The 13559-nt window shown below is 38.2% G+C and overlaps 2 protein-coding genes across 2 annotated transcripts; one reads left to right on the forward strand and one right to left on the reverse strand.

The window, feature by feature from the left end:
• The first annotated feature begins 5107 nt into the window (after window positions 1-5107).
• On the forward strand, window positions 5108-10036 carry LOC131791185 (solute carrier family 49 member 4). The gene is given in 5 exon segments (XM_066173418.1): window positions 5108-5330; window positions 5333-5501; window positions 6932-7515; window positions 7517-7617; window positions 8723-10036. Coding segments are annotated over 5 exon segments (1416 nt in total). The 5' UTR covers window positions 5108-5177; the 3' UTR covers window positions 9132-10036.
• A 568-nt stretch (window positions 10037-10604) lies between these two features.
• On the reverse strand, window positions 10605-13544 carry LOC131791139 (cilia- and flagella-associated protein 141). Its single transcript, XM_059108455.2, has 5 exons — window positions 13412-13544; window positions 13091-13131; window positions 12304-12352; window positions 11571-11651; window positions 10605-11136 (listed from the first exon to the last, which is right to left on the reverse strand). Exons 1-5 carry the CDS (start codon window positions 13514-13516, stop codon window positions 11035-11037), a joined length of 378 nt encoding a protein of 125 aa, XP_058964438.1. The 5' UTR covers window positions 13517-13544; the 3' UTR covers window positions 10605-11034.
• Between the last annotated feature and the right edge of the window lie 15 nt (window positions 13545-13559).

Below are 13559 nucleotides of genomic sequence, written 5' to 3' on the forward strand. Positions count from 1 at the left end.
ATGCCGAACGGCTCAGGGCTACAGCTTCTCTCTCAAAACCAGAAACAGACTTCTCGTTATCATATAAGGATAACAAGTTTACGTTCCTTTGAGCGGATGGTTTAGGCAGGAACTTACTGAAACGCATAAAAACAAGAAAAAATCTAGTTATTACCCACTCGCATTTTAAAAGTTGTTTTAACCAATTTCGTTTTCGTCCAATTTGGATTATTGTGGTGCTGTTTTCCATGGATGTGGTAGAGGGAATGAAAAGGCCTAGAATACCTAGAATGCCTACAAAGACGAGGTGGTAGAATAGTCTTGAATACTGCACATTTGTCTACCGAACAGATGGTTACAAGTCTGGGTTGGGTCAGTCTTACGAGAAGAAGAGAAAACCACATTGCTAAACTACACGTGTAGTTGAAAAGTGCCTTAGGGCTGAATGAAATGTTTTCCGAGTAATATGCTGGAGGACCCCCTTTAAAGAATAAAGTATCATTAGAACTGCCCGTGAATCTTTCTTGTGGTCTGAGTTCACTGTTATGTTAAAAGATCTTTTCAGATTGCTCCACGGCGAGTGCTACTACTGTTACGATAACTACTATTACTTGGTGTTATTTAACTTCATAAACAACACTCGGGTCAGTAGATTATGAAATGCATCCGCATCATGCGATTTCTTTTACTTATTACAAGCACAATTACGATTTACGTTCACGCTTTTGATTATTTTCAGGAAAAAGTACGTCTACTCCGTGAAGAAAGGGACGAAAAGAGACGGTTTTAAGCAGTGAAGCAAAATCCCAGAGGAAATATGAATTGGATGAACCGATTTAAAATTTCTGCAGAGTAATTTTCATTATAACACATTAACTTAAATGCAGTGCAAATAATTTGACACAATGTTCAAAAAGCGTCCTATAGTTCATGTCAGTAATAATATCTTTGACAAAAAAAAAAATATTTGTTTACAGATTAGGTTCAATAAAGGTAAAGTTGTCCATATTTGGCTGTACCTAGATTCTTTTTGTTAGTGCCATTTCCAATACGTTGATGAAGATCTCTCTGGTACCTCCATCCTATGGTCGCCTTCAAGAGAAGATGCTCAGTGAGACAGAGAAAAGATTTAATAACTGACATTCCTTTCACTACAGTCAAGTCGTTCGCACACATTATGACCAAAATAATAAAGGATTAAAATATTGTCCTGGAGCCTTACAGCTACGTTAGTGTGACTTCGAGTCCCTTTAATATCCAGTTGAGCCAGTAGAAACAATCAAGCCTCGTGGCATTAGGGGGAGACATCCGCGTCCGGTTTATGCATTCGGAGGTGGAGACACGGGGGGATTTGAGCGCCGTCGAGGCTCTAATGTTTTCCTCTCGTCTAGCTCTGCTTTTTACTGCTGTTTCAATCGCACTGTACTCGTAAATTGTTTCATGTTTTGAACTATCTGCTCATTAGCTGACGAGCACATAAATTCAAGTACCTGGGTTATGACTTTCCGTGAAATAAAGGAGTTTGGATGTCGACAGTGTCTGAAACACTCGAAAATCTTTTAAAATCACTTACCTTTGGCTTACGTATGATTTGCAAAAAACTTTTCTCGTGTTCTCAAAACATCTTGCGTGGGCTATTACGATGGCAAACGGAAAGAAAGTGCGGTCTATTGCTTAAAGAGATACTCGAGACTCGAATTCCTCTTTTCAGCGCGGGGCCCATACATGCACGCGCAGTAAATCGTTTATTTGCTGGTACGTCATGAAAATACGTTTGTTACGCATGCACGACGGATTCAGCACGAGTAAAACGAATGAGCATGGCGGATGATTTACACAGGGCGTCGCTCCTTTTCCAGCTCTTTCTTCACGGCCTGTGGATGAACACAGTTCAGAGAGCAAATAATTGGGTCAGAGCGCACCCTTTGAAGAAAAACAAAGTTGAAAACCTAAAGGGTACTTATTTTTTGGAAAGAAATACTTTCTTCGATTTCAGCGACTTGGATATCGTCAAAGAGAATTGTGAGATCTCTTGTGGAAACCCTCAAAGCGAAGGAGTGCAAGACCCGAAGACGGTGCCGCAAAAGAGTTTCCCAAAAAGAAAAAAAAGGAATGATGTTCAGGAAATATAAGGTCAATTTTGAGTTGAGTGACAGACACGCTTGGGACGAAGACATCAAAGGAAAAGATACAAAGCAAAGACGATCTCGAACACTGAGACTCTCCGGGTCCCGATCGACAAAAGGTTTAAATGTAAATGACGATTTCGCCAAGCCCCTTCTGCAAAATTGATGTAAAAAAACTTTCTTTTCTTCCTCCAGTGGTGAGCAAGCAATCCTACCAAAACTGAGTTTTTACGACAGAAACACACAGTCCGACGATACCTTTAATCTATCCCTGTCAGTTGAGTTCACCTACGATCAACTTGTAACCACGAAACTTAATGTCAACTTCATTTCAGCTTATGATAGAACAAGAATGTACCCTCCATAACTTGTAATGACGCAAAACAAACCTGTCTACAGATTCAAACGAAGTTTGCTCAAAGTTTTGAACAAATATAAGCAGAAAGCATGCACAGAAGACGTGTGACCGAAATATTACGTAAAATGCTGTCCTCAAAGCCCTGTGCCAATGGAGGCAAAGAGATGTGAACGTTTCATTTAAGGGCCGAGGAAGCCAATGGCTAGAACAATACCGGCCTTTCTTTCGGTGTCCACTAGTGACAGTGCAGTTTTTTGAAACGGGGCGAAAAGTTACCGTAACTACTTGAAAAAGATCAAAGTGTGCCACTGATCGATAATCACCTATTTTGACTATTTCACTGTTAAGTACGATTTGATTAAAGAGCAGCTGTTTCATCTCTGACATTAAAACTTCCTTTTGACTGTTACCTCTGTTGCAGAGAGACACTCTCTTGAACAGTATAATATGGCCCAAAATTTCCTTCATCGTGTTATTTCCCCAAAACACGTAATTTTTTAAGTACAGATTTTCTGAAGTAACAAATCTGAAAAAACAGTCAAACTTTACTATGGTATAATTGATAATTCCGGTACAACTCGTCTTGCTAGGAAATATATATACCCGTCGTTATCTTTGGACCCTGATCCCTCGCATGCCAAACGGCTCACGGCTACAGCTTCTCTCCTAAAACAAGAAACAGGCCTCTTGTTATCATATACGGATAACGAATTTATGTTAAGTTGAACGGATGGTTTTAGGCAGGAATTTACTGAAACACATAAAAACAAGAAACAAACCAGTTATTACCCATTGACATTCCTAAAAGTTGTTTTAACTGGAGATAACTGTGACTTACTAGCTATGTCTCAATTCCTTCAGGAATTCAGTAACCGCACTATGGCACAGAAAACATAACTTGAATATATGAGTTTCCAAACTCTAATATAATCCCTCTTGGAGGCACAAAAGCTTCATGACGTGCTGCATTAAGTCCGCCTCATTGTCAGCCACGACCATTTGGTGCATGGCACTTTTTGATGATGGGCCAACAAAAATGACATAAGTCTTTTTAACTGTCCAACCCCAGTTGTTCACCAAACATTTAAACATTCAAAGAATATATCATGCCATACTGGCTCCTCTAGCCTGCTGAGTAAGATATTCAAGAGACTCCTACAAAGGATGGCAGTATTAGATGCTTTTATCACTTATCCCTTATCAATATAAGTTGATTAAGTTCACCTTTGAATTTATAACTGAACTGCAGTAATGCCTCTGTTCAGTTGTCTTCTGTACCCTAAATTCATTATTCAAAATCAAATGGCACAGCATAACATTACAAAATATAACAGAAATGATTAATTACACTCTGGCTATATAAATTGGTTGTATTACAAATTAACCCCTTCCACCCTAACATCAGTATGCATATTCTCCATACTGTTCCCTATACATTCCCTTGGGTGCTGATGAGGAGAATTTGTTTCATAATCCACAGCTTATCTTGTTGGTGACCATTTCCATTATTCTCATGACCTAACCTTTTCATTCAAGGGTGATATTGTAAGGAGAAATTAGATGCTAGTCACTCTTAGGGGTTAGAAAGTTAAGAGAATAATGTTTTTTGGCACGTCTTTCTTCAGCATCTCTGTAAAATGATCTCTACTTTTTTGATCAGATGTAAAGCTTAACAACTTGGAAGGTTTACAAAAGAGTGTGAAAGTAATAATATTGATTAAAATAACTGAGTAAATAAATAAATAAATAAATAAAAAAAACAAAATGTTGCTTTGTATTTCATAACAAAATCTTCTGTTACAGATATAAAACTAACAGGCTTAACTAACTGTGGACAAAATGACCTCCATGTACTTGTACTGATATCATCTGGATCTTCTGTCTGCATAGCCTGCATGCTGCTCTTCTGTGGTTGCCATCAATCACCTCCAATTAGTGAAATCCAAGGAAGAAATATTTAAACTGGTGGTTCTTTCACTGTGCCCTCTAAATTAGTTTGGTGTTGCATCAGCATCACAAGAAGTTTTACAACTGAAAGAGAAGGAATCAAGATATTTTTAACACACAAAGTTAACAATTAAGTCGGTTATTTACTCAAAGAGGTTTTTTGTCTTCAAAGATGCCACCTGCTGCCAAGATACTGACTCGTTGTAATCGTAGTAAATTTGTGATGTTACATTCTAGAGTCACTAAAGCAACAGGAAAATTTCCAACACACACACACACACCCCACACACACACCCACTCAAGGTAAACAAGTAAGACAGTTATGATTACTCAACAGCTAATCAAAAAAGTACCAGGTTTCGGTCATTTTCTTTACGCGAATACCCACAAGTGAAAAATTATCCTTCTGTTCGTGTCTCAGAACGATCGGATGGACTGTTCATTCGCGAAGCAACTCACTTGAAAACTGCGGACTGATCGCTCTTTCCATGATGCTTCACAGCCAAATGAACAATCTTCTTCACCAACCTCAATCTCAAGTGTGAGAATTAACTTTGGATGACAAATTTTCCAACGTCTGCAAGCAAATATTTTCAGTTCACGATAAATAAAATACTGATGCCATGTTACCAGCTCCAGTCTCCTACTTCATTCAACTTAGAGCGTTTTGGGACCTAGCGGTTACTCAAAACAAAACTCGAGGATACCCTGCGTGGGATCAGGGGAGCGTGGCCTCCAGGAACGAGATTCTCACCGGGTGTGCAAAAATGGAGGACAGCGAAAGCAGGAGGCCTTTGCACGATGATGATATTGTCAGTCCTGATAGGCAGACAGATGTTGAAAACAAAGAAATATCATCATCGAACGAAAGAACATGCAAAGTATACAAAAGGCGATGGTATGTGCTGTTCGTGTTCACGTTATAACCTCGATGGTATCGAACATGATGTGGAACACTTGGGGTCCTATCCAAAGATCATGTCGGCTTGTGTTCGGTTGGGAAAAATGGACAGTTCTCTTGCTGTCATCGCTGGGAGCGATCGGTCCTATCATGGGTGCTTTCCCTTCAACGTGGCTGATGGATACGAGAGGTATTTTGCTCTATAAATAACATGCATTTAAAAAATTCAATAGAAGAAAACCTTCAGCCTATGTTTTCATATGAATTGTTTACAATCTTGCGCCCACATGTAAAGGTGTTATAATCGTTTCATCGTTTACCAAGGAACAAGATATTTAATTTTGAGATAATAGGGGAAAATCATCGAAATGCCAAGCAAGAGTAACCCGACATAAAAACTTAAAATTATGTTTACATAATTAATTAATATGTATTTATGAATGTTAGAATCTCTTTCGTAATTTTTGAAGAGGGCATATCAATTGCTCATTTACTTTCGCGACAATTTTGGTGAGTACATAACTGAGTTTAATAGAGTTTTGTCCTCAAGTTTGTGTAAGTGCATGGCTCCCTCAAAAACGTCAATCTCAATGTCATCGTTCTTAATGTCACGCTGAACTTTTTTAATGTTCCTGGAGTCTCTTAAACTGAATAGAGCAGATTGCAAAAGCGCAAACAAAACTTGAGCTGTTGCCCAGGAGATGGCTGTGGAATATTGCTCTTCTTTTCTGAGGTAATGAGCTCTGAAATTTCTCTTCATATTTATTGATTTTGATCAGATGAGGATTTTATTGATTCTCAACCCTGGGTTCCAAGTCATCCATGTATTGACATTTTCTGTACAAAAGAGCCTAATTGGACTAATGTTGAATGAGAAGTTGACAGGCTTAAAAAAAGGGGGCCTAGACCATTTCAGGTCCTCTCTCTCAACTCTCCACAAATTATTTTCATTGTAGAAAATTTGTTCCTCTACCTTAAGTGTTACATTTTTTTTTTAGCAATTCTTAAACCCTTTACACCCTAAAATCAGTATACATATTCTCCTTACTTTTCTATCTACATTTCTTAAGGTGCTGACAAGGAGAATGTGTTTTATTTTATATAATAAGCTCAGTTATGCATGCATTCTGATTGGTTCTCACTTATGATCTATTGGAGGACAGATGTATAGATGACATCATCATTGACACTTTTTTAAATTCTTTATATATAATAAAAATAGATTCCAAGTTGCCATGTGTCTGTTCAGTAATAGATCACAGAGGATGTCAAAATGTGGTAAGAACATCAGTGACACACTTGGCTGTGCCTCGTGTGCCACTTTTTTGTTCTTACCACATTTTTGGCGTCATCTGTGATCTATTACTGAAGAGATGCACGGCAACTTGGAATCTATTTGTTAAATAGATAGCTTCTTTAGTTGGTGATCAATTTTCCTTATATTCTTGTGACGTTAATGTATGATTAGGGGTAATAATATTAAAAGGAGAAATTAGGTGCCAGTCACTCTAAGTCAGGTCAAAGGGTTGAGCCTTGCAAGAAGCACATTCCCCCAAATGGATTTCTGTTAATTCATGATTTTATTAAATTTGACTGTTATTATGTATTCCTTCTTTGCAGGTTTAAGGTTATCTGTTCAGGTCACATCTACAATGCTTCTGGTTGGGAAAGTAATTCAAGTGATTCCTTTTCGTGACCTCACAGTAAGAACTGTTGTAATTTTCATTGGCCATCTTATAGCAATGCTGCCAAGCTTTATACCAAATGGAGCCCCACCCTTGGTGTCAACAACTTGGTTTCCTCCAAGTGAACGCACAACTGCTACAGCCATTGGTACCCTGGCTGCTAATTTTGGAGCTGCCCTGGCTTTCTTTATTGGACCCACAATGATACCTGAGACAAATGATACCTTTGAGGGTAACAAGCATAATTTGACAGACAAGGATGTTAAGTTCATTGAGGGCAGACTCATGGATTACTTCTATGTACAGATTGGAATTGCAGCATTTCTTTTTTTGTGTGTTACCATCTATTTTCCTTCTAAGCCACCTCTTCCTCCGAGTATAACACAATTAACAAGAAAACAAACCAAAATTGGATATGTAGAAGGAATTAAAATGCTGATAACCAATTGGTCCTATTGGTTGTTGATCTTTGTCTTTGCAGCATCATTTGGCATCTATTCAGGTTGGTCATCAGTTTTAGGACCTTGCTGTTCAGCCTTTTAAAATTGATGAGAAAACTTCTGGATTGCTGGGAACTGGTGGAAGTTTAGCTGGAATTGTTTCTGGAATTATTATTGCAAGGTAAAAACCTTGTTTTTGTAAGGTTATATTTTATTATTTACAGGTTATTCTGGTTCTGCTATTTGCTAATCTCAATCCTTTCAACCTTACCCCACCACATTCACTGTTACGTGTTTCCTTGTACTGCATTTTCCACAAACTACAAAGATTGTCCATGTCACTGTGCATTTTCTTTCTCAACATGTAAACAAAAAGACACATTTCAGGAAAAGCCCATATAACCTGTTAAAACACTACATTATGACATTATGAGTTGAGCATATAACAAAATTCACATTCCATGCTGCCATGCATCCTCTCAGTAAGAGACTTGCATTAGATTAGGTTCAAATACCATATGGTAAGGGATAGAACCAGTAGCAAGTGTGATCGGGGTGGGAAGGGGTGGAAAGCTGGTAGAGTAAAAACAAAAAAAAAAAGTCCTAGTAAATTTTGAAGAAATATTTTTAATCTTAGGTTGATAAAGAAAAGAAATCTTGCACTCCCTTGAAGATTTTCACCCCTTATCACTTTTTTAATGATACAACAGGAGGGTTAGGATCTCTTTATGTTTAACCCTTTAACTCCAAGGTCTGATTGTTAATTCTCCCCTCTTGCTGCTGCACAATTCCCTGTGAATTAGTTAGAAGAATATGGTGTAGGATCAAGATAACAACTTCTTCCTGATGAGTTTTAGTATTCTCATTAACTGTTTGCTAGAATACGTATGGATCTCATAGGGAGAAGTTACATGTTAATCACTTCTGGGAGTTAACCCAAAGGTTTATAATGCTTATAATTATATGGCAGGAGAGTCCTGAGGTGAATCTGAACATTCTGATTGGTTTTTACTCGGTTGGGATTTTTTCATTTGGACTAAATACAAGCCAGGAAACAGTCATAAGCCTTCTACATTTGTTGATAAAAGCCAGAAAATTCAAAAGAAACAAGTTTGCTACTTGTGTCATATAATAAGATACTTCCTAATCTCGTTTGCTCTAGCTGTACAGGGTAATATTGGCCGTCATTTTTGTACGGCTCTTGGGTAGTAACTAAGTCGGTAACAAAGAAGTTAATTATTACAATTGGTTATCTTTTGTCACAAGTCTCTTTCCTTTGTTGTCAGGTCGGCAGATATCATAAAGTGGTGGACTAAGGAAATCCTTGTGGGTCTTCTCACTGGCACTACTATAATGCAGCTGATCTTCACTCTGACCTGTTCTCAAATCTTGCCCTTTTCCCAGGAGCTTTTATTTGCTTCAATTATCTGCAGTGGGTTGTTTTTTAACTGCACAATTCCACTTCTGTTTGAGCTTATTATGGAGTGTGTTTACCCTGTGGGGGAGGGGACATCTGCCGGCATAGGCCTTGTTCTGGGTAATACAGTGATATTTGTGTTTGATGCAGCCTTCATGTTTCCAATGTCTAATGTCCAATGGATGAACTGGGTCAGTGTAGGTGGCATTGCAGTTTGTGTTCCTCTGCTTCTAGCCTATAAGAGTCAATATCGAAGGCTTGATGTGGACACTGATTGAATGAACCACCACCACCATCCTAAACTATAATCAGTTCCTCCTTTTTGGGAAATCCGTTGTGCAAATAATTGATGTTGGGGCAGCACTTGGAACTTTGGAAGTGAGGTGCATGCCTTGAATTTTTTTCTTTTTTTTTTTTCTTTTACCATAAAGAAGGGAAAAAGAAGGATTGCTCATAGTCTACAGTCTTCCACTCAGAAGCTGCTTGATCATTTTTGAGTGGTTAAAAGTATTTATATACATTTCAATATATTTCTCAATATTTGATAAAGATCTTAGGGTGGAAAAGTTGAAAATTTAGTTTTCACATAGAACAACTTGGTAGAGTCAACCCATGGGAAAAAAATTTAATTTTTTTTTCTTTTGGGTCACTAAGACGTGTGATGGAAGGTGCAAAGTACCCAGAGATTTGGTTGATATTTTTAGGAATATTTTCAGTTTTTGATACTTACTAAATACAAGTGAATTTGAAAACAAATATGTATTTGTATATTAATACATATTTTTCTATATTTCACAAAGACCTTAGGTTGAAAAGTTGAAAATTGAGTTTCTACATAAAACGACTTGGTAGAGTTAATCTATGGGCAAGTATTTTGTTTTTTTTTCTTTTTGGTCACTTATATGCATGATGGAAGGTACAAAGTACCCAGAGATTTGGTCGATCTATTGAGGAATATTTTCAATTTTTGGTACTTATTAAGTACAAGGAAGTTTGGAAACAGAAAAATACCAACATGGTTAAACCAACTGTACCAGGAAAAATAAAAAAACTTTTAGATTGTAAAATAATGTTTTGTTTAAAAGACAATTAAGTTGGTATGTTGGAGACATTAAAATGGGCAGACAAACAAGGTAAATAAAGGTTGTAAAAAATATAATATGTAAAATATCAGTTTATTTCTTTCCTTTACAAAAAAAATGGTCAGAAATTATACTCCTTATGCCCAATTTTGTCTTATCTTCAGCTTGGAGGTGAAAAGTGCTTGTTATTCACCTCCAAACTAGCTGATCAGGGTGTGTGAAAAGCATTATTTATTAGTGTGGTATCTACTAATACTCATAACACTGCATATGCCCATGTTTGCAGACCTTGCTATCTCCTCTGCTGCATCTCAATGCATCAGTGGTGCAGAGTGGTCTGCTCAAGCATCAGTAGTACTACCCCCCTTCCCTCCCCTCCCCTGCCCAATGCATTTGACACTCGACAATCCACTATTCATGGGGACTTTGTCTAATCGGATCAATATCAGTATCTGGGCAACTGCCCACCTGCCCCTCCCCTAACTCAACAACAGTCAATTGACAACAACTTAAGGTTAATGTTGGGTTAGGGGAGGGGTAGGTGGGCAGTTGCCCAGATACTGATATTGATCCGTCTAATCAGCAGCAGAAGGAAACCTGGCTGTCAATCATGCAATCATGTAACACAACCTGCAGCAAAAGTCAGGTAAAGAAGCCATTCTCAATCGATTACCAACGGTATTATTTCTTTCCGCACGGTCCTAATAACGTAAGGGAGGAGGGGGATGGGCAAACACATAGTGTGGAATGACGAGAAGGGGCTGGGTCACACTTCACGCCAGAGAAATAACCTTTCGTCCGCTTCTTGTTGCATATTGAGGAGATGTCGCTCTTTGATGGGGGAGGAACAGTCGGTTAATAGTCTTTTCGCAAGGAAGCCCTTCGGAGATATGTTGACCTCTGGATTTGACCGTTAAGATTCTCAATAAACCATAACACTCTAGTTCGTTTTCGTCTTACGGGTTTGAGAAAAAAATCTCGGTTATTTACTTTGAAGCTATCTAATGATAAAATAACATGTAGTAATAAGACGATTGATGATAGATCTAACTTATAAGCCAAAGGTGCGCGGAATCTTCTTAACAACGCTAATGTAGGCTTAAATTCTTTTCTTGTAGAAGGCTTTTCCGAAACCATTGAGCTCTTTCTCGTATTGGATATTTTCCTCTGTTAACAACTTTTTAAGTCGAGCACGGCGAATCTGTGGAAGAGAAGAGATACATCAAACATTCAAACAAAGAAACGAAATGACTGAATCAGCGAAAAATAAGTAAACGAGACGAGAAGTTTAAAATAATCACGGCAGAGGGCTGGAGCTCATTCGCCAGAAGCAGCTTTACTATTTGAATATAGGTATGCATGTTGTCCATTCCGTGCTCTGGGAGTTTTCTGTGGTACTATATAGGATAATTTGTCTGAGAACTAAGGTTTTTTTAAGTTGGTGATTATTTAACTAACCATTCTAAGGGGTTAACTGGTTTAAAAAGGACCATACGTACCGTGAAACACACACTATATGTTTCAGTGGCATACTTTTCGGAAAACGAAAAAGCAAGAAATCATTAAGTTGGCGACAGCATGTGAGCGAGAAAGGAATTTTTTTCTTGCAGTTCACACAACAATGTAGAAACATACTTTTATGAATTGTTCGTTGGCCATCTTTAGTTCATCGTCGGCAAGCTCTTTTTCTCTTTTCTGGCGCCGCTTTTCACTGTCCTACAACAGATTACGTCAGTTAAGGAAGTTTTTTTTTTCACTTTTTGGAGCACCTGTGATCAAATGTTCCTTTTTCAAGAGCGGAAAGCTAGCTAGCAGTGAATAACCCGTGAACAGAGTGTGACAGGGTGTGAATGTAAAGCAACTCGTAAATTGAGAAACATTTTCCTTTTTTTGGATGTACACTCAACCACAAACTACGGTGCAATTGCAGGAGTAGGAATAATACGAAAGAAGAGGCGGAAAGATTGGAGAAACTTGTGGACTGTTTTCCCAACTTCGTTTTCAGCTCGCTTTTCCCTACTCCCTCGTTTAAATATTGAATTTCTGAAGCTTTGCTACTTGATTTTAAATCTCGGGTCGGGGGTGTGAGGTGCAGTGCATTACATTACTACAACGACCTTTTCCCCCACCCTTCCCCTCAGGTACCTTTCCAAGACACACAACAAACGAACATCCTTTACATTCATAAGTGAAGGAGGAACAAAGCTAGTAACCGGTAACCAGTACCAATCCCCCGGCCCGCGTAATGCACTCATATCTAGCGTCTGTGGGTTTCCCTTTTTAGAGAACGGGTTGGAACATAGGAAGTTTTATGATAACTGCTAAAAATTCAATTGAGTTTGATATACCTGACAAAGGCTTGCCTTACCTCTTCAAGAGAACTGAACCACCGTGCTCTTTCCAGTTCACTTGAAACTCTAAAAAAGATATCGGTAAAGTTAGGAGAACGACTAACTGAAAACAGGAAAAAATTGGAGCATTGAAACTGTGCGGAGCTTATTTGGCAAGATATAGAAATTCTGCTAATGTGGGCCTTTCACTTCAAAGGAAACCTTTTACATGCATTATTTTTAATTTTTCCTAAACGTCCCATGACGGTAGTAGTTTAGTAACCTCATCGTCTTGTGTCGGTGAGCGACGCTACTATCGCGAAATTAATTAAGTTTAGTGTGTGAAAGTCGTTTTCTGGAAAAAGGCGACTAAAAATCTTCCATCTCAACAAACTCCCGAGTTCACTTTTTTTTCAAGGGGGTAAGTTTCTAAAGAAACTGCGGTGCTGCGTCGGTGGGAGAGTATAGCAGTGTAATTTAGTATTATCAACTGAGATAATAACGTAAATTAGCCACCACAGAGAGTTTCAAAGCTGACGTTTCGAGCGTTTGCCCTTCGTCAGAGCAATAGACTAACGCTCGATGGGATGAAGGAGCGCTCGGACGAGAGGCTAACGCTCGAAACGTCAACTTTGAAACTCTTTACGGTAGCTGGTTTATGTTATCAGCTAAGTTGATAATGCTTAGTTACCTTTTTTTAACACCTACATGCTTGTCTAATTCACTTAAAGACCTCAAATGACCAGAAATTAATTACGATGTTATAATCCAGGACTTACAAGGCGTTGGAAACATTATTCAGGAAACATATCGAAAATTACTCACAAGTTTTCAACCTCTGTTCTATGCGCGATTTTTTCATCTGTCTATTAACAAATCAAGGTAACAGCAGTAATTAGTGGTGAAACTGACCTAGATTTCCAGTCTCAGGTAATTGAGATAATTTCACTTTTAAATAGATCGATATCTTACCGAATGACAAAGTCTGATATCTAGAAGTATATATCTTTTATATACTACCACTATCACAGACAGTTTTGACAGAAATTTAAGTTGCCTTTCTGAGAGAAACTAACAGAAACACGAGCAGTTTCAGTTATATCAAACAGAATAAGTAACCGTTAGTTTGTCCCCTAATAGTTTTACCTCAATCCTCGATTTCTGCAGAGTCAGTGCTTTTTGTAGCATCTTTGCGTTCGGATTGCGTACTTCATATCTGTAACTCGTCGCAAACAGTCTGTCGTCGGACATTTTACGTCGACCTTGCAGTACTTCTATCAATTACTTCGTTATT

Source organism: Pocillopora verrucosa, chromosome 10, assembly GCF_036669915.1.
Source record: "Pocillopora verrucosa isolate sample1 chromosome 10, ASM3666991v2, whole genome shotgun sequence".
NCBI lineage: Eukaryota > Metazoa > Cnidaria > Anthozoa > Scleractinia > Pocilloporidae > Pocillopora > Pocillopora verrucosa.